Below are 25,297 nucleotides of genomic sequence, written 5' to 3' on the forward strand. Positions count from 1 at the left end.
AGTTTGGGATACGAAGCACGATAAACCACTTGGACAAGTAAATTATAATAACTTTGGTGACCTAATTAATGTGTGGAAGCAAGATCCACTCATTTTCAATTTCAATTTCCTTCTTCATTCACACAATCGTGTTTTCTATTTGCTGCTACCCACTCACTGGCTTTACAATAATATTCATTATGAGTCATCGGTTGAACCGGATCGAATATCAAGAAAAAAAATTATTCAATCTAATAATTTTATTTTAATTTTTTTACTCATCAAAATTATAATACCCACAACAGATTTAAACCTAAAATTCTGTATATGTATATTATTCTAATCTATCATCACTAATTTCGGTTTACTTAGTTTAATATTTAATTGATTTGGCTTTAAATTATAAATAATAAAGAGGTTATATTAAAGGAGGAAAGGGTGAGGGCCAAAAGAGTGAAAAAGAATGTTGGGGCTGGGCCTGGGCTTGGGCCTTGGGAGTGAAAAAGCGGTGGCTGAAGTGAAGAGTGAAGAGGTTGGATAAGCATATGGTTAGGGTTTTTGGTTGCGAAAGAGAAAGAGAAAGCAATGGAAGGCGTAACAGAGGGAGTGAACAACATCAGCATCAACATGAACGATTCGTATAAGAAGAATCGCATTCAGGTCTCTAACACCAAGAAGCCCCTCTTTTTCTACGTCAATCTCGCCAAGGTATCACTCCATTTCTCTGCATCTCAGATTTCCATCATCGCCACCTCTTTCACTCACCTTTCATTTCATTTTCTTCCAAAAATAAATAAATACCTTAAATAAGAAAACAAATGGAACACAAAATGAGAGTATTTTGTCTATTATTTTCATCGGAAAGTTTTTGCCCTTTCCTTCCGAAAGTGAAAATCTCTTTTTAAAATAAATTCACTAATTCATTTATTTCTTAATTTTGTGTAATACGGGAAGGATTATATCTCTCTTCTTTTCTTTCTACCAAGTTTCATTCCTCTTTTTTTTTTTTTTTTTTTCCTATGCAAACAAACAATGTGTAAAACCTATTTCGTTCACATTTTCTTTAATGTATTGTTTAATTGATTATAAGTTCATTTTTGGGAATGTAAACATGGATATGTAATATATTTTCATGTTTATTAAAAATTTTGTAAAGTCATTTTTTGGTATTATTTATTTTTGGAAAAATTATCCTATCATGTTTTCACCATTTTTTCCCATGTTGAGGGGATGAGAAAATGATATTCCATGGAAATATGAAAAACTATGTTTTAACACACTTGTCATTTTTATTTTATTTTTTTATATTATTTAAAAAATAATAATTTAAAAATATTTTGAGGAATAGTAGAATACAATCGAACAATTTTTTTTTTCAAATCCACTTTAATCCATCTTCCTTCCTATTAAGTCACTCTACCAAACATACTTTTGTATTTAAGTTTACTTATTATTAATTTCACATTATAGTGTATTTCCTTTAAACTTTAATATGTGTAAATATGCAACTAAGTTACTACTTAACTATAAGTTTTCATTGTGAGGGAGTTTGGACAAATAAATAGATCAAAGATGTAACAGCTTACCAACAAAAGTTAGTCCAATTAGTAAGGAATAAACTCATATTTAAAAAAACACATTATAGGTTGAATTTTCACTGTTAATGTAAAGATCTTATTAATGAGTAATTTATAAGTATCTCTTTAAGTACTTACGAACTATATAAAGTTTTGTGATTCTCTCCTGTTCTTGATAAGTTCTTGAAATCTAATTTATCTAAACTTTCTAATACCAAAAAAAGAAAGAAAAAAAAAACGTAACAAGCTGACCTCAATGGTTTAGGAAATAAATCACAATTTATGTCTACCACGTTTCTATTTCCATGCACGAGGACCAACATCAATGATTATTACACAAGTTTTGCTCCCTCATAATGTAGTGTCACGTTTTGCACATTCAAGTGAGTTGCTAACATACAAAGTTTTAATGACCAAGATGATGTGATGAACTTGAAAGTCTTGAAAGTCTTACTCTGATCTGATGAAGGATAGATACTATGTGTATGGAGCTTTCCATATAATCTGTATGAAATGAAATTGTCTTGTTGAACGCTAGGCTTGAATGTCCTCATGTAGCATATGTTTTATCCTATTCATAAACACTGAGGACTCACTTACATGTTTTCAAATTTCAAAACTGATTAGCATATTGGGAATGAAATGCATTTTTGCCCATGTATATTAATTCAACCTGCAAACAACCTATATCCAAATTTCGAAGCCAATTGAATTGCTGGTTTCCTTCTGCTTCTCTCTCGGCCTCCCTTCAAGGAAATTTCCCACTTGAAACCACCTAACTTGTTTTCAGATTCAAGTGTCTCATTGCTATGACAAGTTGTCACAATCACAATAGAGAATCTACATGCATCAATTATTAAGAAAATAGATTTATACCAATTTCATTTTTATAAAATTAGTCTGTAAAATAAAAGTTATTTCTGACTTGTATATTCTATTTTATCATACAATTCATTAATATAAAATTTTCAACAAATTTTCTTTATATTAAAGATCGAACATCTCAAATATAGAACTTAGAGAATTAGACATATCTGAGAATAGTTTGATGATAATTCAATGATGGATAATCTAATAAATCTAAAAACAATTGTTAGAGTAAGATTTTATGCTATTTTAAAATTTATGAATTTAGAGCCAATTTTATAGATGAATTAAATTCAAGTTCATTTTCTTAAAATGAATGCTCATTTTAGGTAGGAGTTCTTATCCAATACTTTTTGTTTTTAATTTATCTTGATAAGGGTGGGAGATGAGCAAAACAATGTTGCGGAGGCAAACAAAAAAGGCAAGTTGTGAAAGCAGTCACACTGTCAGAGTGTAAAATTAACAAAAAGGCCGAGGAGTGACCCAATTCGAAATTTCGTATTGGACAGACGAGACAAATTCTATGGTACAAAAAGTACACTTGTATTACATCAGGACAATACTTATATACGGTGTCCATTCTATGGTACAAAATTATTTATATTTAGATTATACATTTTTTATAGAATATTGAGATTCAACTTAGATGTATAAGATTGATGTATATTGGTCAAGTGTTTGTGTTACATGTTCCTATTGAACAAGCAACTAACTAAACCAACAAATGAGCAAATTCTCGTAAGATTCTCTCACCAAATCAACGATGGTCCGAATCTGACACAAAATGAAGAACCTCAAATATTGTTCTCCTTCAACACTTATTATTATCTTCATTCACATAAATATACTTGTTACTTCATGTCTCACTCGTGCAGAGGAGTTTGATACTGTTATCAAGCTCCCACGTTCAGGGTTGAGAAGAACAAGATCTAGATGGGTTCTTTCTGTCGTTGATTATGGTGCAGAAGGGGACGGGGTTCATAATGACACTGAGGTAATCCGTAATGGTTTTATTTTATAACTATCGAGTTTCCTTTTATCTCTTTTTTTGTCCTTCGTTTCATTCCCCACAATTGAAATGCTCATTTATTGTTTGAAAAACCACAAACGTTTTAGGTTTTGAGCTTATTTGATGTTGTGGTTTCATGATCGAGAAAATCTAACTTTGTTGACCGACAATTATGAACATCATAATGCTGTGAGTAAGTAAATATTTCTAGGGATTCTTCTTCAGTAGGAAAATCAATTACAGTTAGGGAAACCAATTGGCTTAAAAGTTTAAGTTGAGAGAGATTGAGACATTTATTAGAGTGTCAACCAGTGAGTGAGAGTGATTGGGGTGGGTTCTTAAAACTAGGGCAAAATATTAACTATTAAGATTCATGTCTTGCAAAATGTTTTAAGTCTTCTAAATCAATGAAAATAAGCATGCGAAATAATTGATCATTCATGTAGCACAATGTGATCCATTAAGCTTGTCCTGATTTAGTTTATTTATCTTTTCAGGCCTTCCTGGAGGCTTGGAATGTGGCTTGTTCTCTCCCTGGATTTATAAATGTGGTTTTTCCATATGGGAAAACTTTTCTTGTCCATCCAGTTGACATTGGTGGGCCTTGTCGATCTAAGATCACTTTGAGGGTATGCTCCCATTTGTTATCCGCTCTTTCCAATTCCTGAATGAAGTATGTGTCTTTATAGATAAAGATTTATTTTCTTGATTATTTTCAAATTTATTATAGATCTCAGGTACAATCGTTGCACCACCAGATCCTGCAATGTGGCATGGTTTAAATCAGCGCAAATGGCTTTACTTCCATGGGGTGAATCACCTTACTGTAGATGGTGGAGGGAGGATCAATGGAATGGGACACGAATGGTGGGACAGATCTTGCAAGACCAACTCCACAAATGTATTGCTTCCTAGAAAGCTTAAATTCATATTTTGTTCAAGTTTAATCAACTGTGTAACTAAAGTGATTTCTAAATGTCCTTTCGCAGCCATGTCATCCTGCTCCAACGGTTAGTGGCGCTTCAAAATATAGAGCAAACAAGATCTATTTCCTGATTTGATATGTGGTGGGAGGGGAATTGGGATAGTATGAGTAGGGTTTTAAATTCAAACTTTGTCACCATCATTGTAATTCCTTTGGATAAAAAAAATATATAGTTTTCGTGATCTGATGTGTTTTATTGGGCTGAATATGAAACAAACATTCACACTGCAGGCATTGACTTTTCATAGATGCAAGGATCTGAAAGTCAGAAATCTTATGCTGTTAAATAGCCAACAAATGCACATGTCATTCACCAACTGTATGCGGGTAGTAGCATCCCGTCTCAAAGTATTAGCACCTGCTTTCAGTCCTAATACTGATGGAATTCACATTAGTGCAACAAAGGGAGTTGAGATCAAGGATAGTGTAATCAAAACAGGTACCTTATCCTCAACCAAGTGCCATATTAGCTTTACTTATTTTGAATGACATTATGGTCTTAGCAGTAATGTTAGCATGCTATTTACACCAGATAATAGTTTTCATATAGTGTTATAAAATAACTCGTCATATAATAGATGACAACATACCTCCTGTTAATAAAAATTAGGATAAGCAGAATGACATTAGATTCAATGTTTTTGAGATCCTACGGTAACAAAGAATAAAGTAAATATCTTATAAGATTTTCTTTTTCCTGATAACGTAGCTGTCTGAATTTTTTCCCTTCGTTGGTGCTAAAAGCTGCCTCAATTTCATGATATGCATCTAAATGCTTAATAATGTTAATTTCAGGATGTATAGCCTTTTACTAATATTGGACCAAGTTTGATGTTGTCAAGAGAAAAGAAAGATCAGAAAAGTAAAATGCACGTAAAACTTGAACGCTAGCAGGAAATAGTGTAATTCTGAAACACTCTGCATGTGTAAGTTATTTATAAAATTGGACGGAAGTCCAACGTAAGAGCATTGATTACTCTAATTACTGACTCTAGTGATCAAGTAATATATCAGAAGAAAAAAATTTCAATCCATAATGTTCAATTTCAGGTGATGACTGCATTTCAATAGTCAGAAATTCTTCACGGATCTGGATCAGAAACATCTCTTGCGGTCCTGGCCATGGCATAAGGTGAGAGTAATTTCCACTTTGCAGTTCTCTAAGAGATTTAGTGGTATAATTGTTAATGGATACTAAAACTAATATATTTTTCAGCATTGGAAGCTTGGGAAAATCAAAGAAATGGGAGAAAGTGCAAAATGTAATTATTGATGGAGCTTATCTTTACAATACTGATAATGGGTTGAGAATCAAAACATGGCAGGTAAGTTTCTTGACAACTGTAGCACATTCTTTTTATATGTCACCAAGCAATGTACAAATTGATTGACTTGTCTCAAATTTTCGTTAGGGTGGGAGTGGCTTTGCTTCCAAGATCACATTCCAGAATGTCTTAATGGAAAATGTGTCGAATCCAATAATAATAGATCAATACTACTGTGATTCGCCACATTCTTGTAGAAATGAGGTATATATTTTTTGAAGTTTTCGCGGGCTCATTCCGTAAATTTACCTATGTATGGAATGGTTCATTTATTGATGGTTTGGTTGGAGTTATTCTACTGCAGCTCAAATATGCTGTAAGAATGTAATGTCCTGTATCAAATTGCAGACTTCTGCTGTCAGAGTGGAGAATATATCCTTCATTGATATACAAGGAACTTCAGCCACCGATGAAGCAATTAAATTTGCTTGCAGTGATGCCTCTCCATGTGAAGGTTTATATCTAGAAAATATTTTTCTTGCATCATGCTTTGGAGGAAATACCAGCTCTTTCTGCTGGCAAGCTCATGGTTCTGCTCGAGGTTTTTTGTATCCTCCTACCTGTTTCCCAAGCAGTGATGATGATTTTATCAGACAGAATGTCTTGTTAGAGTCAAACGATGCAAACCCTGCTATTCATTCCGTTTGAATATAAGGTTTTCTGTGCAGATAGATTAAAGTAGTTCATGAATTCCCCGGAAATTATTTTGTAGACTACTGTTTAAGAGGAAGGCAGATATGGTGAACGCTTATGATCCGTATAAGATGTTAATTTTGTGATGAGTTATTTTCCTCATTCCTTGTCTTATCTTTCTGGTCAAATCCCAATTACGCTAATGATCTAGTTGTCTTTTCTCATCTAGTGTCTCTAAACATCAAGATTGAGTATCTACTAAAAAATTATGATCAATAGTAAGAAATAAGCAAATTCCCAAAAACAGTTTAAAACACATTTGGATTGTTTCTTACTAGAACATCAACTTTTATACCATTTTCATTCAATAGAAGGTAAATTCTCCTACATCTAGGATCACTACCATGGAATGGAATTAGTCATCAGATGTGCATAAGTGGAAAAGCAAGCCACCTGAACGGACTACTAATAAACACACAACATTATATTGAAAAAGAAAAACATCTATCGTGTTGATCTTACATATTCCAAATACATTAGAAGACAAGACAAAATCAATATCTGACGTATCTTATATGTTAAAATAATATTTGATTAATGAAAGTCGCATTTTGTAAGTATATATTAATTTTTAGTTGTTAGTTTTAAGATATTATGTAGATCGTGTTTATGAAAAAAAAAACTTGTATGAAGTAAATTGATCAGAAAAAATAACAGATTGAATTAACAATTATTGCAACATGATAACACTGAAAATTGAGAGGAATTTACTTATTTCCAAATTGAGAAAATATTTCTAACTTAATGCATCTGGACTACATGCTAAGATCTAGAAGTGTCAACTCCAGCTTCAAGCCCTAAGACCTGCATTAGCGGGGGCCAAGTTTGGGGCACCCATGGGCAAGAGGATTATACATGTTCTCTAGAGCTCTGAAAGTTCTAGGTACCATCTTATCAACATACAGTGTTCCATCCAGGTGATCACACGCATGTTGTAAGATCCGGGCCTGCCAACAAGTAGCATTTATTTTGAGGGGTTCACCGTAACGATCAAAACCTGCAACTTCAACATCAAGGTACCGCTCTACCACAACACAGTATCCAGCCACACTGCAAAATGGTATTGCAGATGATGATGTTATTTGCATCCTATATATATATGTACTTGACACATTACTACCTCATAAAACACAAACATAAAGTGATCCTGATTATTTTAAAAATTATGACAACACCATTGAAAAGCTTAAGTTGTTACCTACAACAATAATAAATCCAACAAACCCAATTGCATCGAATCAGGTTGGAGGAAAATCTCACTAAAATGTGGCATGTTCACAATAAGAGAGTTGAATAATATTAAAAAATTCCAGTGTTCTGTTGCACATGTCTCATCGTGGAAATGCACTAAACCTCCACAAAACCTTATGAATATTGAAAGAAAATTGCTAGTTTTTAGCCCTTAGCCACAATAACTATGAAGCATTTGCTTAAATGGAAGCATATATGTAAATATGGTACAGCTAGTTAAGAGAAAATCCCAGCATCTGAATGACAGTATTTCTTAAACCTCCACAAAACCTTATGAATATTGAAAGAAAATTGCTAGTTTTTAGCCCTTAGCCACAATAACTATGAAGCATTTGCTTAAATGGAAGCATATATGTAAATTTGGTACAGCTAGTTAAGAGAAAATCCCAGCAACTGAATGACAGTATTTCTTAAACAAAGGGTGAAAAATGAATAATTGGCAGACCTCAAGCAGCCTTCAAAAAAGAGTGCAGTTCTGTTGGTGTTGTACTTGAGCTTGGGGTTAAGGATGACCTGGCTCAACGCAAGACAAGCGAAGAATGAATGGAAGTAAGTAAGTAGCTATAAGAATAGTGAATTTAAGCCTAACTCAATCTTACAAAAGAAGAGAGTTGTTTTTCACTTATATATTATTTAATTGCCTAATCTCTGTTCGATACGAGACTTGAATTTTTTTTTCCATAGTAGCAGATTAAAATTAAGAAAAAGGTAGCATACCAAAAGATCAAAAGGTCTTCTATCTTGTGCTTTTAACTCTTCCTCTTGCTTGTAAGTCATGTATTGTTTTTTATCTTCCAAAACAATAATCTGCAAAAGCATAGTAATAATAATAATTTAAGAGAGGTAGGTAGCATATGGATTGATGGATAGGGGATAAGTACCCTTAAGGGGATTCCAATGTGTGGGGCAGCGAGACCAACACCAAGTGCCCTTCGCATGACACGGATCATGTCGTCGATCATCTTCTGCACTTTCTCCAATTTCATCTCATTGTGCCTAACTTCTTGGGCCGCCTCGCCAAGAACAACCTCTCCGGCATTCACAATTTTTGGCAACTTCCCACCCCCCCACAACCCACTTCTGCCGCCATCGGAACCACGCGCAACCCCGCCCATACTTTCTCATTTCCCTTTCTCCCATATTTTATTTTTTCCTTCACACAAATTATTTCCTTTTTATTTTTTAAAAAATATTTTTTTAATTTTAAACAACCTTAATTATAGTTTGTTGGAAGTAGATAGAATTATGAAAATCTATATTCAATCTTCGATTATCTTTGTAATTTTTGTTATTTTTTTTTAAAAAGTTACAAATACTTAAATAAGTAACTTTTATGACTTCTTTTAAAATAAAAAATTTATTTATTTTTACTTCAATGATATTCTCAAAATACTTATCTTTAAAAACTAACACACGACTTCAACGCAAATTATAAAAAAAAAATAGTGAGATAAAATACAAATATGTTTATTGTATTTAATTTTTTTATTATTTAAACAAAATTAAATAAAAATTTATAGCAATAAATTAATAATAAATAATATAAATGTTGTCAAAGAAAGAAATAATAATAATATAATAAAATCATTAATTTTTTACTTAATTTTTTTAGCTAATATAAATTGAATTTGTTTTTAACTAATATAAAAACTTTTATATTTTTTATTTATTTTTTATAATTATTTAAAAATTACACTTTTGTTCTTTTCACGCATTTAAATAATATATTTTATTAATGTGTGGAAGCAAGATCCACTCATTTTCAATTTCAATTTCCTTCTTCATTCACACAATCGTGTTTTCTATTTGCTGCTACCCACTCACTGGCTTTACAATAATATTCATTATGAGTCATCGGTTGAACCGGATCGAATATCAAGAAAAAAAATTATTCAATCTAATAATTTTATTTTAATTTTTTTACTCATCAAAATTATAATACCCACAACAGATTTAAACCTAAAATTCTGTATATGTATATTATTCTAATCTATCATCACTAATTTCGGTTTACTTAGTTTAATATTTAATTGATTTGGCTTTAAATTATAAATAATAAAGAGGTTATATTAAAGGAGGAAAGGGTGAGGGCCAAAAGAGTGAAAAAGAATGTTGGGGCTGGGCCTGGGCTTGGGCCTTGGGAGTGAAAAAGCGGTGGCTGAAGAGTGAAGAGGTTGGATAAGCATATGGTTAGGGTTTTTGGTTGCGAAAGAGAAAGAGAAAGCAATGGAAGGCGTAACAGAGGGAGTGAACAACATCAGCATCAACATGAACGATTCGTATAAGAAGAATCGCATTCAGGTCTCTAACACCAAGAAGCCCCTCTTTTTCTACGTCAATCTCGCCAAGGTATCACTCCATTTCTCTGCATCTCAGATTTCCATCATCGCCACCTCTTTCACTCACCTTTCATTTCATTTTCTTCCAAAAATAAATAAATACCTTAAATAAGAAAACAAATGGAACACAAAATGAGAGTATTTTGTCTATTATTTTCATCGGAAAGTTTTTGCCCTTTCCTTCCGAAAGTGAAAATCTCTTTTTAAAATAAATTCACTAATTCATTTATTTCTTAATTTTGTGTAATACGGGAAGGATTATATCTCTCTTCTTTTCTTTCTACCAAGTTTCATTCCTCTTTTTTTTTTTTTTTTTTTTCCTATGCAAACAAACAATGTGTAAAACCTATTTCGTTCACATTTTCTTTAATGTATTGTTTAATTGATTATAAGTTCATTTTTGGGAATGTAAACATGGATATGTAATATATTTTCATGTTTATTAAAAATTTTGTAAAGTCATTTTTTGGTATTATTTATTTTTGGAAAAATTATCCTATCATGTTTTCACCATTTTTTCCCATGTTGAGGGGATGAGAAAATGATATTCCATGGAAATATGAAAAACTATGTTTTAACACACTTGTCATTTTTATTTTATTTTTTTATATTATTTAAAAAATAATAATTTAAAAATATTTTGAGGAATAGTAGAATACAATCGAACAATTTTTTTTTTCAAATCCACTTTAATCCATCTTCCTTCCTATTAAGTCACTCTACCAAACATACTTTTGTATTTAAGTTTACTTATTATTAATTTCACATTATAGTGTATTTCCTTTAAACTTTAATATGTGTAAATATGCAACTAAGTTACTACTTAACTATAAGTTTTCATTGTGAGGGAGTTTGGACAAATAAATAGATCAAAGATGTAACAGCTTACCAACAAAAGTTAGTCCAATTAGTAAGGAATAAACTCATATTTAAAAAAACACATTATAGGTTGAATTTTCACTGTTAATGTAAAGATCTTATTAATGAGTAATTTATAAGTATCTCTTTAAGTACTTACGAACTATATAAAGTTTTGTGATTCTCTCCTGTTCTTGATAAGTTCTTGAAATCTAATTTATCTAAACTTTCTAATACCAAAAAAAGAAAGAAAAAAAAAACGTAACAAGCTGACCTCAATGGTTTAGGAAATAAATCACAATTTATGTCTACCACGTTTCTATTTCCATGCACGAGGACCAACATCAATGATTATTACACAAGTTTTGCTCCCTCATAATGTAGTGTCACGTTTTTGCACATTCAAGTGAGTTGCTAACATACAAAGTTTTAATGACCAAGATGATGTGATGAACTTGAAAGTCTTGAAAGTCTTACTCTGATCTGATGAAGGATAGATACTATGTGTATGGAGCTTCCATATAATCTGTATGAAATGAAATTGTCTTGTTGAACGCTAGGCTTGAATGTCCTCATGTAGCATATGTTTTATCCTATTCATAAACACTGAGGACTCACTTACATGTTTTCAAATTTCAAAACTGATTAGCATATTGGGAATGAAATGCATTTTTGCCCATGTATATTAATTCAACCTGCAAACAACCTATATCCAAATTTCGAAGCCAATTGAATTGCTGGTTTCCTTCTGCTTCTCTCTCGGCCTCCCTTCAAGGAAATTTCCCACTTGAAACCACCTAACTTGTTTTCAGATTCAAGTGTCTCATTGCTATGACAAGTTGTCACAATCACAATAGAGAATCTACATGCATCAATTATTAAGAAAATAGATTTATACCAATTTCATTTTTATAAAATTAGTCTGTAAAATAAAAGTTATTTCTGACTTGTATATTCTATTTTATCATACAATTCATTAATATAAATTTTCAACAAATTTTCTTTATATTAAAGATCGAACATCTCAAATATAGAACTTAGAGAATTAGACATATCTGAGAATAGTTTGATGATAATTCAATGATGGATAATCTAATAAATCTAAAAAACAATTGTTAGAGTAAGATTTTATGCTATTTTAAAATTTATGAATTTAGAGCCAATTTTATAGATGAATTAAATTCAAGTTCATTTTCTTAAAATGAATGCTCATTTTAGGTAGGAGTTCTTATCCAATACTTTTTGTTTTTAATTTATCTTGATAAGGGTGGGAGATGAGCAAAACAATGTTGCGGAGGCAAACAAAAAAGGCAAGTTGTGAAAGCAGTCACACTGTCAGAGTGTAAAATTAACAAAAAGGCCGAGGAGTGACCCAATTCGAAATTTCGTATTGGACAGACGAGACAAATTCTATGGTACAAAAAGTACACTTGTATTACATCAGGACAATACTTATATACGGTGTCCATTCTATGGTACAAAATTATTTATATTTAGATTATACATTTTTTATAGAATATTGAGATTCAACTTAGATGTATAAGATTGATGTATATTGGTCAAGTGTTTGTGTTACATGTTCCTATTGAACAAGCAACTAACTAAACCAACAAATGAGCAAATTCTCGTAAGATTCTCTCACCAAATCAACGATGGTCCGAATCTGACACAAAATGAAGAACCTCAAATATTGTTCTCCTTCAACACTTATTATTATCTTCATTCACATAAATATACTTGTTACTTCATGTCTCACTCGTGCAGAGGAGTTTGATACTGTTATCAAGCTCCCACGTTCAGGGTTGAGAAGAACAAGATCTAGATGGGTTCTTTCTGTCGGTGATTATGGTGCAGAAGGGGACGGGGTTCATAATGACACTGAGGTAATCCGTAATGGTTTTATTTTATAACTATCGAGTTTCCTTTTATCTCTTTTTTTGTCCTTCGTTTCATTCCCCACAATTGAAATGCTCATTTATTGTTTGAAAACCACAAACGTTTTAGGTTTTGAGCTTATTTGATGTTGTGGTTTCATGATCGAGAAAATCTAACTTTGTTGACCGACAATTATGAACATCATAATGCTGTGAGTAAGTAAATATTTCTAGGGATTCTTCTTCAGTAGGAAAATCAATTACAGTTAGGGAACCAATTGGCTTAAAAGTTTAAGTTGAGAGAGATTGAGACATTTATTAGAGTGTCAACCAGTGAGTGAGAGTGATTGGGGTGGTTCTTAAAACTAGGGCAAAATATTAACTATTAAGATTCATGTCTTGCAAAATGTTTAAGTCTTCTAAATCAATGAAAATAAGCATGCGAAATAATTGATCATTCATGTAGCACAATGTGATCCATTAAGCTTGTCCTGATTTAGTTTATTTATCTTTTCAGGCCTTCCTGGAGGCTTGGAATGTGGCTTGTTCTCTCCCTGGATTTATAAATGTGGTTTTTCCATATGGGAAAACTTTTCTTGTCCATCCAGTTGACATTGGTGGGCCTTGTCGATCTAAGATCACTTTGAGGGTATGCTCCCATTTGTTATCCGCTCTTTCCAATTCCTGAATGAAGTATGTGTCTTTATAGATAAAGATTTATTTTCTTGATTATTTTCAAATTTATTATAGATCTCAGGTACAATCGTTGCACCACCAGATCCTGCAATGTGGCATGGTTTAAATCAGCGCAAATGGCTTTACTTCCATGGGGTGAATCACCTTACTGTAGATGGTGGAGGGAGGATCAATGGAATGGGACACGAATGGTGGGACAGATCTTGCAAGACCAACTCCACAAATGTATTGCTTCCTAGAAAGCTTAAATTCATATTTTGTTCAAGTTTAATCAACTGTGTAACTAAAGTGATTTCTAAATGTCCTTTCGCAGCCATGTCATCCTGCTCCAACGGTTAGTGGCGCTTCAAAATATAGAGCAAACAAGATCTATTTCCTGATTTGATATGTGGTGGGAGGGGAATTGGGATAGTATGAGTAGGGTTTTAAATTCAAACTTTGTCACCATCATTGTAATTCCTTTGGATAAAAAAAATATATAGTTTTCGTGATCTGATGTGTTTTATTGGCTGAATATGAAACAAACATTCACACTGCAGGCATTGACTTTTCATAGATGCAAGGATCTGAAAGTCAGAAATCTTATGCTGTTAAATAGCCAACAAATGCACATGTCATTCACCAACTGTATGCGGGTAGTAGCATCCCGTCTCAAAGTATTAGCACCTGCTTTCAGTCCTAATACTGATGGAATTCACATTAGTGCAACAAAGGGAGTTGAGATCAAGGATAGTGTAATCAAAACAGGTACCTTATCCTCAACCAAGTGCCATATTAGCTTTACTTATTTTGAATGACATTATGGTCTTAGCAGTAATGTTAGCATGCTATTTACACCAGATAATAGTTTTCATATAGTGTTATAAAATAACTCGTCATATAATAGATGACAACATACCTCCTGTTAATAAAAATTAGGATAAGCAGAATGACATTAGATTCAATGTTTTTGAGATCCTACGGTAACAAAGAATAAAGTAAATATCTTATAAGATTTTCTTTTTCCTGATAACGTAGCTGTCTGAATTTTTTCCCTTCGTTGGTGCTAAAAGCTGCCTCAATTTCATGATATGCATCTAAATGCTTAATAATGTTAATTTCAGGATGTATAGCCTTTTACTAATATTGGACCAAGTTTGATGTTGTCAAGAGAAAAGAAAGATCAGAAAAGTAAAATGCACGTAAAACTTGAACGCTAGCAGGAAATAGTGTAATTCTGAAACACTCTGCATGTGTAAGTTATTTATAAAATTGGACGGAAGTCCAACGTAAGAGCATTGATTACTCTAATTACTGACTCTAGTGATCAAGTAATATATCAGAAGAAAAAAATTTCAATCCATAATGTTCAATTTCAGGTGATGACTGCATTTCAATAGTCAGAAATTCTTCACGGATCTGGATCAGAAACATCTCTTGCGGTCCTGGCCATGGCATAAGGTGAGAGTAATTTCCACTTTGCAGTTCTCTAAGAGATTTAGTGGTATAATTGTTAATGGATACTAAAACTAATATATTTTTCAGCATTGGAAGCTTGGGAAAATCAAAGAAATGGGAGAAAGTGCAAAATGTAATTATTGATGGAGCTTATCTTTACAATACTGATAATGGGTTGAGAATCAAAACATGGCAGGTAAGTTTCTTGACAACTGTAGCACATTCTTTTTATATGTCACCAAGCAATGTACAAATTGATTGACTTGTCTCAAATTTTCGTTAGGGTGGGAGTGGCTTTGCTTCCAAGATCACATTCCAGAATGTCTTAATGGAAAATGTGTCGAATCCAATAATAATAGATCAATACTACTGTGATTCGCCACATTCTTGTAGAAATGAGGTATATATTTTTTGAAGTTTTCGCGGGCTCATTCCGTAAATTTACCTATGTATGGAATGGTTCATTTATTGATGGTTTGGTTGGAGTTATTCTACTGCAGCTCAAATATGCTGTAAGAATGTAATGTCCTGTATCAAATTGCAGACTTCTGCTGTCAGAGTGGAGAATATATCCTTCATTGATATACAAGGAACTTCAGCCACCGATGAAGCAATTAAATTTGCTTGCAGTGATGCCTCTCCATGTGAAGGTTTATATCTAGAAAATATTTTTCTTGCATCATGCTTTGGAGGAAATACCAGCTCTTTCTGCTGGCAAGCTCATGGTTCTGCTCGAGGTTTTTTGTATCCTCCTACCTGTTTCCCAAGCAGTGATGATGATTTTATCAGACAGAATGTCTTGTTAGAGTCAAACGATGCAAACCCTGCTATTCATTCCGTTTGAATATAAGGTTTTCTGTGCAGATAGATTAAAGTAGTTCATGAATTCCCCGGAAATTATTTTGTAGACTACTGTTTAAGAGGAAGGCAGATATGGTGAACGCTTATGATCCGTATAAGATGTTAATTTTGTGATGAGTTATTTTCCTCATTCCTTGTCTTATCTTTCTGGTCAAATCCCAATTACGCTAATGATCTAGTTGTCTTTTCTCATCTAGTGTCTCTAAACATCAAGATTGAGTATCTACTAAAAAATTATGATCAATAGTAAGAAATAAGCAAATTCCCAAAAACAGTTTAAAACACATTTGGATTGTTTCTTACTAGAACATCAACTTTTATACCATTTTCATTCAATAGAAGGTAAATTCTCCTACATCTAGGATCACTACCATGGAATGGAATTAGTCATCAGATGTGCATAAGTGGAAAAGCAAGCCACCTGAACGGACTACTAATAAACACACAACATTATATTGAAAAAGAAAAACATCTATCGTGTTGATCTTACATATTCCAAATACATTAGAAGACAAGACAAAATCAATATCTGACGTATCTTATATGTTAAAATAATATTTGATTAATGAAAGTCGCATTTTGTAAGTATATATTAATTTTTAGTTGTTAGTTTTAAGATATTATGTAGATCGTGTTTATGAAAAAAAAAACTTGTATGAAGTAAATTGATCAGAAAAAATAACAGATTGAATTAACAATTATTGCAACATGATAACACTGAAAATTGAGAGGAATTTACTTATTTCCAAATTGAGAAAATATTTCTAACTTAATGCATCTGGACTACATGCTAAGATCTAGAAGTGTCAACTTCAGCTTCAAGCCCTAAGACCTGCATTAGCGGGGGCCAAGTTTGGGGCACCCATGGGCAAGAGGATTATACATGTTCTCTAGAGCTCTGAAAGTTCTAGGTACCATCTTATCAACATACAGTGTTCCATCCAGGTGATCACACGCATGTTGTAAGATCCGGGCCTGCCAACAAGTAGCATTTATTTTGAGGGGTTCACCGTAACGATCAAAACCTGCAACTTCAACATCAAGGTACCGCTCTACCACAACACAGTATCCAGCCACACTGCAAAATGGTATTGCAGATGATGATGTTATTTGCATCCTATATATATATGTACTTGACACATTACTACCTCATAAAACACAAACATAAAGTGATCCTGATTATTTTAAAAATTATGACAACACCATTGAAAAGCTTAAGTTGTTACCTACAACAATAATAAATCCAACAAACCCAATTGCATCGAATCAGGTTGGAGGAAAATCTCACTAAAATGTGGCATGTTCACAATAAGAGAGTTGAATAATATTAAAAAATTCCAGTGTTCTGTTGCACATGTCTCATCGTGGAAATGCACTAAACCTCCACAAAACCTTATGAATATTGAAAGAAAATTGCTAGTTTTTAGCCCTTAGCCACAATAACTATGAAGCATTTGCTTAAATGGAAGCATATATGTAAATATGGTACAGCTAGTTAAGAGAAAATCCCAGCATCTGAATGACAGTATTTCTTAAACCTCCACAAAACCTTATGAATATTGAAAGAAAATTGCTAGTTTTTAGCCCTTAGCCACAATAACTATGAAGCATTTGCTTAAATGGAAGCATATATGTAAATTTGGTACAGCTAGTTAAGAGAAAATCCCAGCAACTGAATGACAGTATTTCTTAAACAAAGGGTGAAAAATGAATAATTGGCAGACCTCAAGCAGCCTTCAAAAAAGAGTGCAGTTCTGTTGGTGTTGTACTTGAGCTTGGGGTTAAGGATGACCTGGCTCAACGCAAGACAAGCGAAGAATGAATGGAAGTAAGTAAGTAGCTATAAGAATAGTGAATTTAAGCCTAACTCAATCTTACAAAAGAAGAGAGTTGTTTTTCACTTATATATTATTTAATTGCCTAATCTCTGTTCGATACGAGACTTGAATTTTTTTTTCCATAGTAGCAGATTAAAATTAAGAAAAAGGTAGCATACCAAAAGATCAAAAGGTCTTCTATCTTGTGCTTTTAACTCTTCCTCTTGCTTGTAAGTCATGTATTGTTTTTTATCTTCCAAAACAATAATCTGCAAAAGCATAGTAATAATAATAATTTAAGAGAGGTAGGTAGCATATGGATTGATGGATAGGGGATAAGTACCCTTAAGGGGATTCCAATGTGTGGGGCAGCGAGACCAACACCAAGTGCCCTTCGCATGACACGGATCATGTCGTCGATCATCTTCTGCACTTTCTCCAATTTCATCTCATTGTGCCTAACTTCTTGGGCCGCCTCGCCAAGAACAACCTCTCCGGCATTCACAATTTTTGGCAACTTCCCACCCCCCCACAACCCACTTCTGCCGCCATCGGAACCACGCGCAACCCCGCCCATACTTTCTCATTTCCCTTTCTCCCATATTTTATTTTTTCCTTCACACAAATTATTTCCTTTTTATTTTTTAAAAAATATTTTTTTAATTTTAAACAACCTTAATTATAGTTTGTTGGAAGTAGATAGAATTATGAAAATCTATATTCAATCTTCGATTATCTTTGTAATTTTTGTTATTTTTTTTTAAAAAGTTACAAATACTTAAATAAGTAACTTTTATGACTTCTTTTAAAATAAAAAATTTATTTATTTTTACTTCAATGATATTCTCAAAATACTTATCTTTAAAAACTAACACACGACTTCAACGCAAATTATAAAAAAAAAATAGTGAGATAAAATACAAATATGTTTATTGTATTTAATTTTTTTATTATTTAAACAAAATTAAATAAAAATTTATAGCAATAAATTAATAATAAATAATATAAATGTTGTCAAAGAAAGAAATAATAATAATATAATAAAATCATTAATTTTTTACTTAATTTTTTTAGCTAATATAAATTGAATTTGTTTTTAACTAATATAAAAACTTTTATATTTTTTATTTATTTTTTATAATTATTTAAAAATTACACTTTTGTTCTTTTCACGCATTTAAATAATATATTTTATTAATGTGTGGAAGCAAGATCCACTCATTTTCAATTTCAATTTCCTTCTTCATTCACACAATCGTGTTTTCTATTTGCTGCTACCCACTCACTGGCTTTACAATAATATTCATTATGAGTCATCGGTTGAACCGGATCGAATATCAAGAAAAAAAATTATTCAATCTAATAATTTTATTTTAATTTTTTTACTCATCAAAATTATAATACCCACAACAGATTTAAACCTAAAATTCTGTATATGTATATTATTCTAATCTATCATCACTAATTTCGGTTTACTTAGTTTAATATTTAATTGATTTGGCTTTAAATTATAAATAATAAAGAGGTTATATTAAAGGAGGAAAGGGTGAGGGCCAAAAGAGTGAAAAAGAATGTTGGGGCTGGGCCTGGGCTTGGGCCTTGGGAGTGAAAAAGCGGTGGCTGAAGAGTGAAGAGGTTGGATAAGCATATGGTTAGGGTTTTTGGTTGCGAAAGAGAAAGAGAAAGCAATGGAAGGCGTAACAGAGGGAGTGAACAACATCAGCATCAACATGAACGATTCGTATAAGAAGAATCGCATTCAGGTCTCTAACACCAAGAAGCCCCTCTTTTTCTACGTCAATCTCGCCAAGGTATCACTCCATTTCTCTGCATCTCAGATTTCCATCATCGCCACCTCTTTCACTCACCTTTCATTTCATTTTCTTCCAAAAATAAATAAATACCTTAAATAAGAAAACAAATGGAACACAAAATGAGAGTATTTTGTCTATTATTTTCATCGGAAAGTTTTTGCCCTTTCCTTCCGAAAGTGAAAATCTCTTTTTAAAATAAATTCACTAATTCATTTATTTCTTAATTTTGTGTAATACGGGAAGGATTATATCTCTCTTCTTTTCTTTCTACCAAGTTTCATTCCTCTTTTTTTTTTTTTTTTTTTCCTATGCAAACAAACAATGTGTAAAACCTATTTCGTTCACATTTTCTTTAATGTATTGTTTAATTGATTATAAGTTCATTTTTGGGAATGTAAACATGGATATGTAATATATTTTCATGTTTATTAAAAATTTTGTAAAGTCATTTTTTGGTATTATTTATTTTTGGAAAAATTATCCTATCATGTTTTCACCATTTTTTCCCATGTTGAGGGGATGAGAAAATGATATTCCATGGAAATATGAAAAACTATGTTTTAACACACTTGTCATTTTTATTTTATTTTTTTATATTATTTAAAAAATAATAATTTAAAAATATTTTGAGGAATAGTAGAATACAATCGAACAATTTTTTTTTTTCAAATCCACTTTAATCCATCTTCCTTCCTATTAAGTCACTCTACCAAACATACTTTTGTATTTAAGTTTACTTATTATTAATTTCACATTATAGTGTATTTCCTTTAAACTTTAATATGTGTAAATATGCAACTAAGTTACTACTTAACTATAAGTTTTCATTGTGAGGGAGTTTGGACAAATAAATAGATCAAAGATGTAACAGCTTACCAACAAAAGTTAGTCCAATTAGTAAGGAATAAACTCATATTTAAAAAAACACATTATAGGTTGAATTTTCACTGTTAATGTAAAGATCTTATTAATGAGTAATTTATAAGTATCTCTTTAAGTACTTACGAACTATATAAAGTTTTGTGATTCTCTCCTGTTCTTGATAAGTTCTTGAAATCTAATTTATCTAAACTTTCTAATACCAAAAAAAGAAAGAAAAAAAAAACGTAACAAGCTGACCTCAATGGTTTAGGAAATAAATCACAATTTATGTCTACCACGTTTCTATTTCCATGCACGAGGACCAACATCAATGATTATTACACAAGTTTTGCTCCCTCATAATGTAGTGTCACGTTTTGCACATTCAAGTGAGTTGCTAACATACAAAGTTTTAATGACCAAGATGATGTGATGAACTTGAAAGTCTTGAAAGTCTTACTCTGATCTGATGAAGGATAGATACTATGTGTATGGAGCTTTCCATATAATCTGTATGAAATGAAATTGTCTTGTTGAACGCTAGGCTTGAATGTCCTCATGTAGCATATGTTTTATCCTATTCATAAACACTGAGGACTCACTTACATGTTTTCAAATTTCAAAACTGATTAGCATATTGGGAATGAAATGCATTTTTGCCCATGTATATTAATTCAACCTGCAAACAACCTATATCCAAATTTCGAAGCCAATTGAATTGCTGGTTTCCTTCTGCTTCTCTCTCGGCCTCCCTTCAAGGAAATTTCCCACTTGAAACCACCTAACTTGTTTTCAGATTCAAGTGTCTCATTGCTATGACAAGTTGTCACAATCACAATAGAGAATCTACATGCATCAATTATTAAGAAAATAGATTTATACCAATTTCATTTTTATAAAATTAGTCTGTAAAATAAAAGTTATTTCTGACTTGTATATTCTATTTTATCATACAATTCATTAATATAAAATTTTCAACAAATTTTCTTTATATTAAAGATCGAACATCTCAAATATAGAACTTAGAGAATTAGACATATCTGAGAATAGTTTGATGATAATTCAATGATGGATAATCTAATAAATCTAAAAACAATTGTTAGAGTAAGATTTTATGCTATTTTAAAATTTATGAATTTAGAGCCAATTTTATAGATGAATTAAATTCAAGTTCATTTTCTTAAAATGAATGCTCATTTTAGGTAGGAGTTCTTATCCAATACTTTTTGTTTTTAATTTATCTTGATAAGGGTGGGAGATGAGCAAAACAATGTTGCGGAGGCAAACAAAAAAGGCAAGTTGTGAAAGCAGTCACACTGTCAGAGTGTAAAATTAACAAAAAGGCCGAGGAGTGACCCAATTCGAAATTTCGTATTGGACAGACGAGACAAATTCTATGGTACAAAAAGTACACTTGTATTACATCAGGACAATACTTATATACGGTGTCCATTCTATGGTACAAAATTATTTATATTTAGATTATACATTTTTTATAGAATATTGAGATTCAACTTAGATGTATAAGATTGATGTATATTGGTCAAGTGTTTGTGTTACATGTTCCTATTGAACAAGCAACTAACTAAACCAACAAATGAGCAAATTCTCGTAAGATTCTCTCACCAAATCAACGATGGTCCGAATCTGACACAAAATGAAGAACCTCAAATATTGTTCTCCTTCAACACTTATTATTATCTTCATTCACATAAATATACTTGTTACTTCATGTCTCACTCGTGCAGAGGAGTTTGATACTGTTATCAAGCTCCCACGTTCAGGGTTGAGAAGAACAAGATCTAGATGGGTTCTTTCTGTCGGTGATTATGGTGCAGAAGGGGACGGGGTTCATAATGACACTGAGGTAATCCGTAATGGTTTTATTTTATAACTATCGAGTTTCCTTTTATCTCTTTTTTTGTCCTTCGTTTCATTCCCCACAATTGAAATGCTCATTTATTGTTTGAAAACCACAAACGTTTTAGGTTTTGAGCTTATTTGATGTTGTGGTTTCATGATCGAGAAAATCTAACTTTGTTGACCGACAATTATGAACATCATAATGCTGTGAGTAAGTAAATATTTCTAGGGATTCTTCTTCAGTAGGAAAATCAATTACAGTTAGGGAACCAATTGGCTTAAAAGTTTAAGTTGAGAGAGATTGAGACATTTATTAGAGTGTCAACCAGTGAGTGAGAGTGATTGGGGTGGTTCTTAAAACTAGGGCAAAATATTAACTATTAAGATTCATGTCTTGCAAAATGTTTAAGTCTTCTAAATCAATGAAAATAAGCATGCGAAATAATTGATCATTCATGTAGCACAATGTGATCCATTAAGCTTGTCCTGATTTAGTTTATTTATCTTTTCAGGCCTTCCTGGAGGCTTGGAATGTGGCTTGTTCTCTCCCTGGATTTATAAATGTGGTTTTTCCATATGGGAAAACTTTTCTTGTCCATCCAGTTGACATTGGTGGGCCTTGTCGATCTAAGATCACTTTGAGGGTATGCTCCCATTTGTTATCCGCTCTTTCCAATTCCTGAATGAAGTATGTGTCTTTATAGATAAAGATTTATTTTCTTGATTATTTTCAAATTTATTATAGATCTCAGGTACAATCGTTGCACCACCAGATCCTGCAATGTGGCATGGTTTAAATCAGCGCAAATGGCTTTACTTCCATGGGGTGAATCACCTTACTGTAGATGGTGGAGGGAGGATCAATGGAATGGGACACGAATGGTGGGACAGATCTTGCAAGACCAACTCCACAAATGTATTGCTTCCTAGAAAGCTTAAATTCATATTTTGTTCAAGTTTAATCAACTGTGTAACTAAAGTGATTTCTAAATGTCCTTTCGCAGCCATGTCATCCTGCTCCAACGGTTAGTGGCGCTTCAAAATATAGAGCAAACAAGATCTATTTCCTGATTTGATATGTGGTGGGAGGGGAATTGGGATAGTATGAGTAGGGTTTTAAATTCAAACTTTGTCACCATCATTGTAATTCCTTTGGATAAAAAAAATATATAGTTTTCGTGATCTGATGTGTTTTATTGGCTGAATATGAAACAAACATTCACACTGCAGGCATTGACTTTTCATAGATGCAAGGATCTGAAAGTCAGAAATCTTATGCTGTTAAATAGCCAACAAATGCACATGTCATTCACCAACTGTATGCGGGTAGTAGCATCCCGTCTCAAAGTATTAGCACCTGCTTTCAGTCCTAATACTGATGGAATTCACATTAGTGCAACAAAGGGAGTTGAGATCAAGGATAGTGTAATCAAAACAGGTACCTTATCCTCAACCAAGTGCCATATTAGCTTTACTTATTTTGAATGACATTATGGTCTTAGCAGTAATGTTAGCATGCTATTTACACCAGATAATAGTTTTCATATAGTGTTATAAAATAACTCGTCATATAATAGATGACAACATACCTCCTGTTAATAAAAATTAGGATAAGCAGAATGACATTAGATTCAATGTTTTTGAGATCCTACGGTAACAAAGAATAAAGTAAATATCTTATAAGATTTTCTTTTTCCTGATAACGTAGCTGTCTGAATTTTTTCCCTTCGTTGGTGCTAAAAGCTGCCTCAATTTCATGATATGCATCTAAATGCTTAATAATGTTAATTTCAGGATGTATAGCCTTTTACTAATATTGGACCAAGTTTGATGTTGTCAAGAGAAAAGAAAGATCAGAAAAGTAAAATGCACGTAAAACTTGAACGCTAGCAGGAAATAGTGTAATTCTGAAACACTCTGCATGTGTAAGTTATTTATAAAATTGGACGGAAGTCCAACGTAAGAGCATTGATTACTCTAATTACTGACTCTAGTGATCAAGTAATATATCAGAAGAAAAAAATTTCAATCCATAATGTTCAATTTCAGGTGATGACTGCATTTCAATAGTCAGAAATTCTTCACGGATCTGGATCAGAAACATCTCTTGCGGTCCTGGCCATGGCATAAGGTGAGAGTAATTTCCACTTTGCAGTTCTCTAAGAGATTTAGTGGTATAATTGTTAATGGATACTAAAACTAATATATTTTTCAGCATTGGAAGCTTGGGAAAATCAAAGAAATGGGAGAAAGTGCAAAATGTAATTATTGATGGAGCTTATCTTTACAATACTGATAATGGGTTGAGAATCAAAACATGGCAGGTAAGTTTCTTGACAACTGTAGCACATTCTTTTTATATGTCACCAAGCAATGTACAAATTGATTGACTTGTCTCAAATTTTCGTTAGGGTGGGAGTGGCTTTGCTTCCAAGATCACATTCCAGAATGTCTTAATGGAAAATGTGTCGAATCCAATAATAATAGATCAATACTACTGTGATTCGCCACATTCTTGTAGAAATGAGGTATATATTTTTTGAAGTTTTCGCGGGCTCATTCCGTAAATTTACCTATGTATGGAATGGTTCATTTATTGATGGTTTGGTTGGAGTTATTCTACTGCAGCTCAAATATGCTGTAAGAATGTAATGTCCTGTATCAAATTGCAGACTTCTGCTGTCAGAGTGGAGAATATATCCTTCATTGATATACAAGGAACTTCAGCCACCGATGAAGCAATTAAATTTGCTTGCAGTGATGCCTCTCCATGTGAAGGTTTATATCTAGAAAATATTTTTCTTGCATCATGCTTTGGAGGAAATACCAGCTCTTTCTGCTGGCAAGCTCATGGTTCTGCTCGAGGTTTTTTGTATCCTCCTACCTGTTTCCCAAGCAGTGATGATGATTTTATCAGACAGAATGTCTTGTTAGAGTCAAACGATGCAAACCCTGCTATTCATTCCGTTTGAATATAAGGTTTTCTGTGCAGATAGATTAAAGTAGTTCATGAATTCCCCGGAAATTATTTTGTAGACTACTGTTTAAGAGGAAGGCAGATATGGTGAACGCTTATGATCCGTATAAGATGTTAATTTTGTGATGAGTTATTTTCCTCATTCCTTGTCTTATCTTTCTGGTCAAATCCCAATTACGCTAATGATCTAGTTGTCTTTTCTCATCTAGTGTCT

General features: G+C 32.4%; 5 protein-coding genes across 19 annotated transcripts; 3 read left to right on the forward strand and 2 right to left on the reverse strand.

The window, feature by feature from the left end:
• The first annotated feature begins 425 nt into the window (after nt 1–425).
• Nucleotides 426–6,537, forward strand: LOC109805537 (putative polygalacturonase At1g80170). Of its 5 annotated transcripts, none has more exons than XM_020367636.3 (11): nt 426–687; nt 2,801–3,009; nt 3,322–3,417; nt 3,930–4,061; nt 4,163–4,333; nt 4,422–4,442; nt 4,649–4,856; nt 5,468–5,549; nt 5,634–5,742; nt 5,830–5,946; nt 6,091–6,537. In XM_020367636.3, exons 2-11 carry the CDS (start codon nt 2,947–2,949, stop codon nt 6,388–6,390), a joined length of 1,299 nt encoding a protein of 432 aa, XP_020223225.2. In that variant the 5' UTR covers nt 426–687; nt 2,801–2,946; the 3' UTR covers nt 6,391–6,537. The 5 variants fall into 5 exon arrangements, with proteins under 5 accessions (XP_020223225.2, XP_020223224.2, XP_020223226.2 ...); XM_020367637.3 differs by having other exon boundaries at nt 427–687; nt 2,801–2,949; XM_020367635.3 differs by having other exon boundaries at nt 2,801–3,417.
• A 535-nt stretch (nt 6,538–7,072) lies between these two features.
• Nucleotides 7,073–8,816, reverse strand: LOC109806264 (peptide deformylase 1A, chloroplastic/mitochondrial). The gene is made up of 4 exons (XM_020368637.2): nt 8,568–8,816; nt 8,404–8,493; nt 8,132–8,199; nt 7,073–7,485 (listed from the first exon to the last, which is right to left on the reverse strand). Exons 1-4 carry the CDS (start codon nt 8,799–8,801, stop codon nt 7,245–7,247), a joined length of 633 nt encoding a protein of 210 aa, XP_020224226.1. The 5' UTR covers nt 8,802–8,816; the 3' UTR covers nt 7,073–7,244.
• A 1,017-nt stretch (nt 8,817–9,833) lies between these two features.
• On the forward strand, nt 9,834–15,881 carry LOC145952592 (putative polygalacturonase At1g80170). Of its 6 annotated transcripts, XM_083065280.1 has the most exons (12): nt 9,874–10,035; nt 12,150–12,298; nt 12,648–12,766; nt 12,888–12,969; nt 13,275–13,406; nt 13,508–13,678; nt 13,767–13,787; nt 13,993–14,200; nt 14,812–14,893; nt 14,978–15,086; nt 15,174–15,290; nt 15,435–15,881. In XM_083065280.1, the coding sequence occupies exons 4-12, from the start codon at nt 12,904–12,906 to the stop codon at nt 15,732–15,734; spliced, it is 1,206 nt and encodes a 401-aa protein (XP_082921406.1). In that variant the 5' UTR covers nt 9,874–10,035; nt 12,150–12,298; nt 12,648–12,766; nt 12,888–12,903; the 3' UTR covers nt 15,735–15,881. The 6 variants fall into 6 exon arrangements, with proteins under 6 accessions (XP_082921407.1, XP_082921402.1, XP_082921406.1 ...); XM_083065278.1 differs by lacking the exon at nt 12,888–12,969 and having other exon boundaries at nt 12,150–12,358; nt 12,671–12,766; XM_083065279.1 differs by lacking the exon at nt 12,888–12,969 and having other exon boundaries at nt 12,671–12,766.
• A 532-nt stretch (nt 15,882–16,413) lies between these two features.
• LOC145952593 (peptide deformylase 1A, chloroplastic/mitochondrial-like) lies at nt 16,414–18,160 on the reverse strand. The gene is made up of 4 exons (XM_083065282.1): nt 17,912–18,160; nt 17,748–17,837; nt 17,476–17,543; nt 16,414–16,829 (listed from the first exon to the last, which is right to left on the reverse strand). The coding sequence occupies exons 1-4, from the start codon at nt 18,143–18,145 to the stop codon at nt 16,589–16,591; spliced, it is 633 nt and encodes a 210-aa protein (XP_082921408.1). The 5' UTR covers nt 18,146–18,160; the 3' UTR covers nt 16,414–16,588.
• Nucleotides 18,161–19,177: 1,017 nt separating this feature from the next.
• Nucleotides 19,178–25,225, forward strand: LOC145949292 (putative polygalacturonase At1g80170). 6 transcript variants are annotated; one of them, XM_083065139.1, is made up of 12 exons: nt 19,218–19,379; nt 21,494–21,642; nt 21,992–22,110; nt 22,232–22,313; nt 22,619–22,750; nt 22,852–23,022; nt 23,111–23,131; nt 23,337–23,544; nt 24,156–24,237; nt 24,322–24,430; nt 24,518–24,634; nt 24,779–25,225. In XM_083065139.1, the coding sequence occupies exons 4-12, from the start codon at nt 22,248–22,250 to the stop codon at nt 25,076–25,078; spliced, it is 1,206 nt and encodes a 401-aa protein (XP_082921265.1). In that variant the 5' UTR covers nt 19,218–19,379; nt 21,494–21,642; nt 21,992–22,110; nt 22,232–22,247; the 3' UTR covers nt 25,079–25,225. The 6 variants fall into 6 exon arrangements, with proteins under 6 accessions (XP_082921266.1, XP_082921261.1, XP_082921265.1 ...); XM_083065137.1 differs by lacking the exon at nt 22,232–22,313 and having other exon boundaries at nt 21,494–21,702; nt 22,015–22,110; XM_083065138.1 differs by lacking the exon at nt 22,232–22,313 and having other exon boundaries at nt 22,015–22,110.
• Nucleotides 25,226–25,297: the final 72 nt, after the last annotated feature.

Source organism: Cajanus cajan, chromosome 10 (assembly GCF_000230855.2).
Source record: "Cajanus cajan strain Asha chromosome 10, NIPB_CcT2T_4, whole genome shotgun sequence".
NCBI classification, from domain to species: Eukaryota; Viridiplantae; Streptophyta; class Magnoliopsida; order Fabales; family Fabaceae; genus Cajanus; species Cajanus cajan.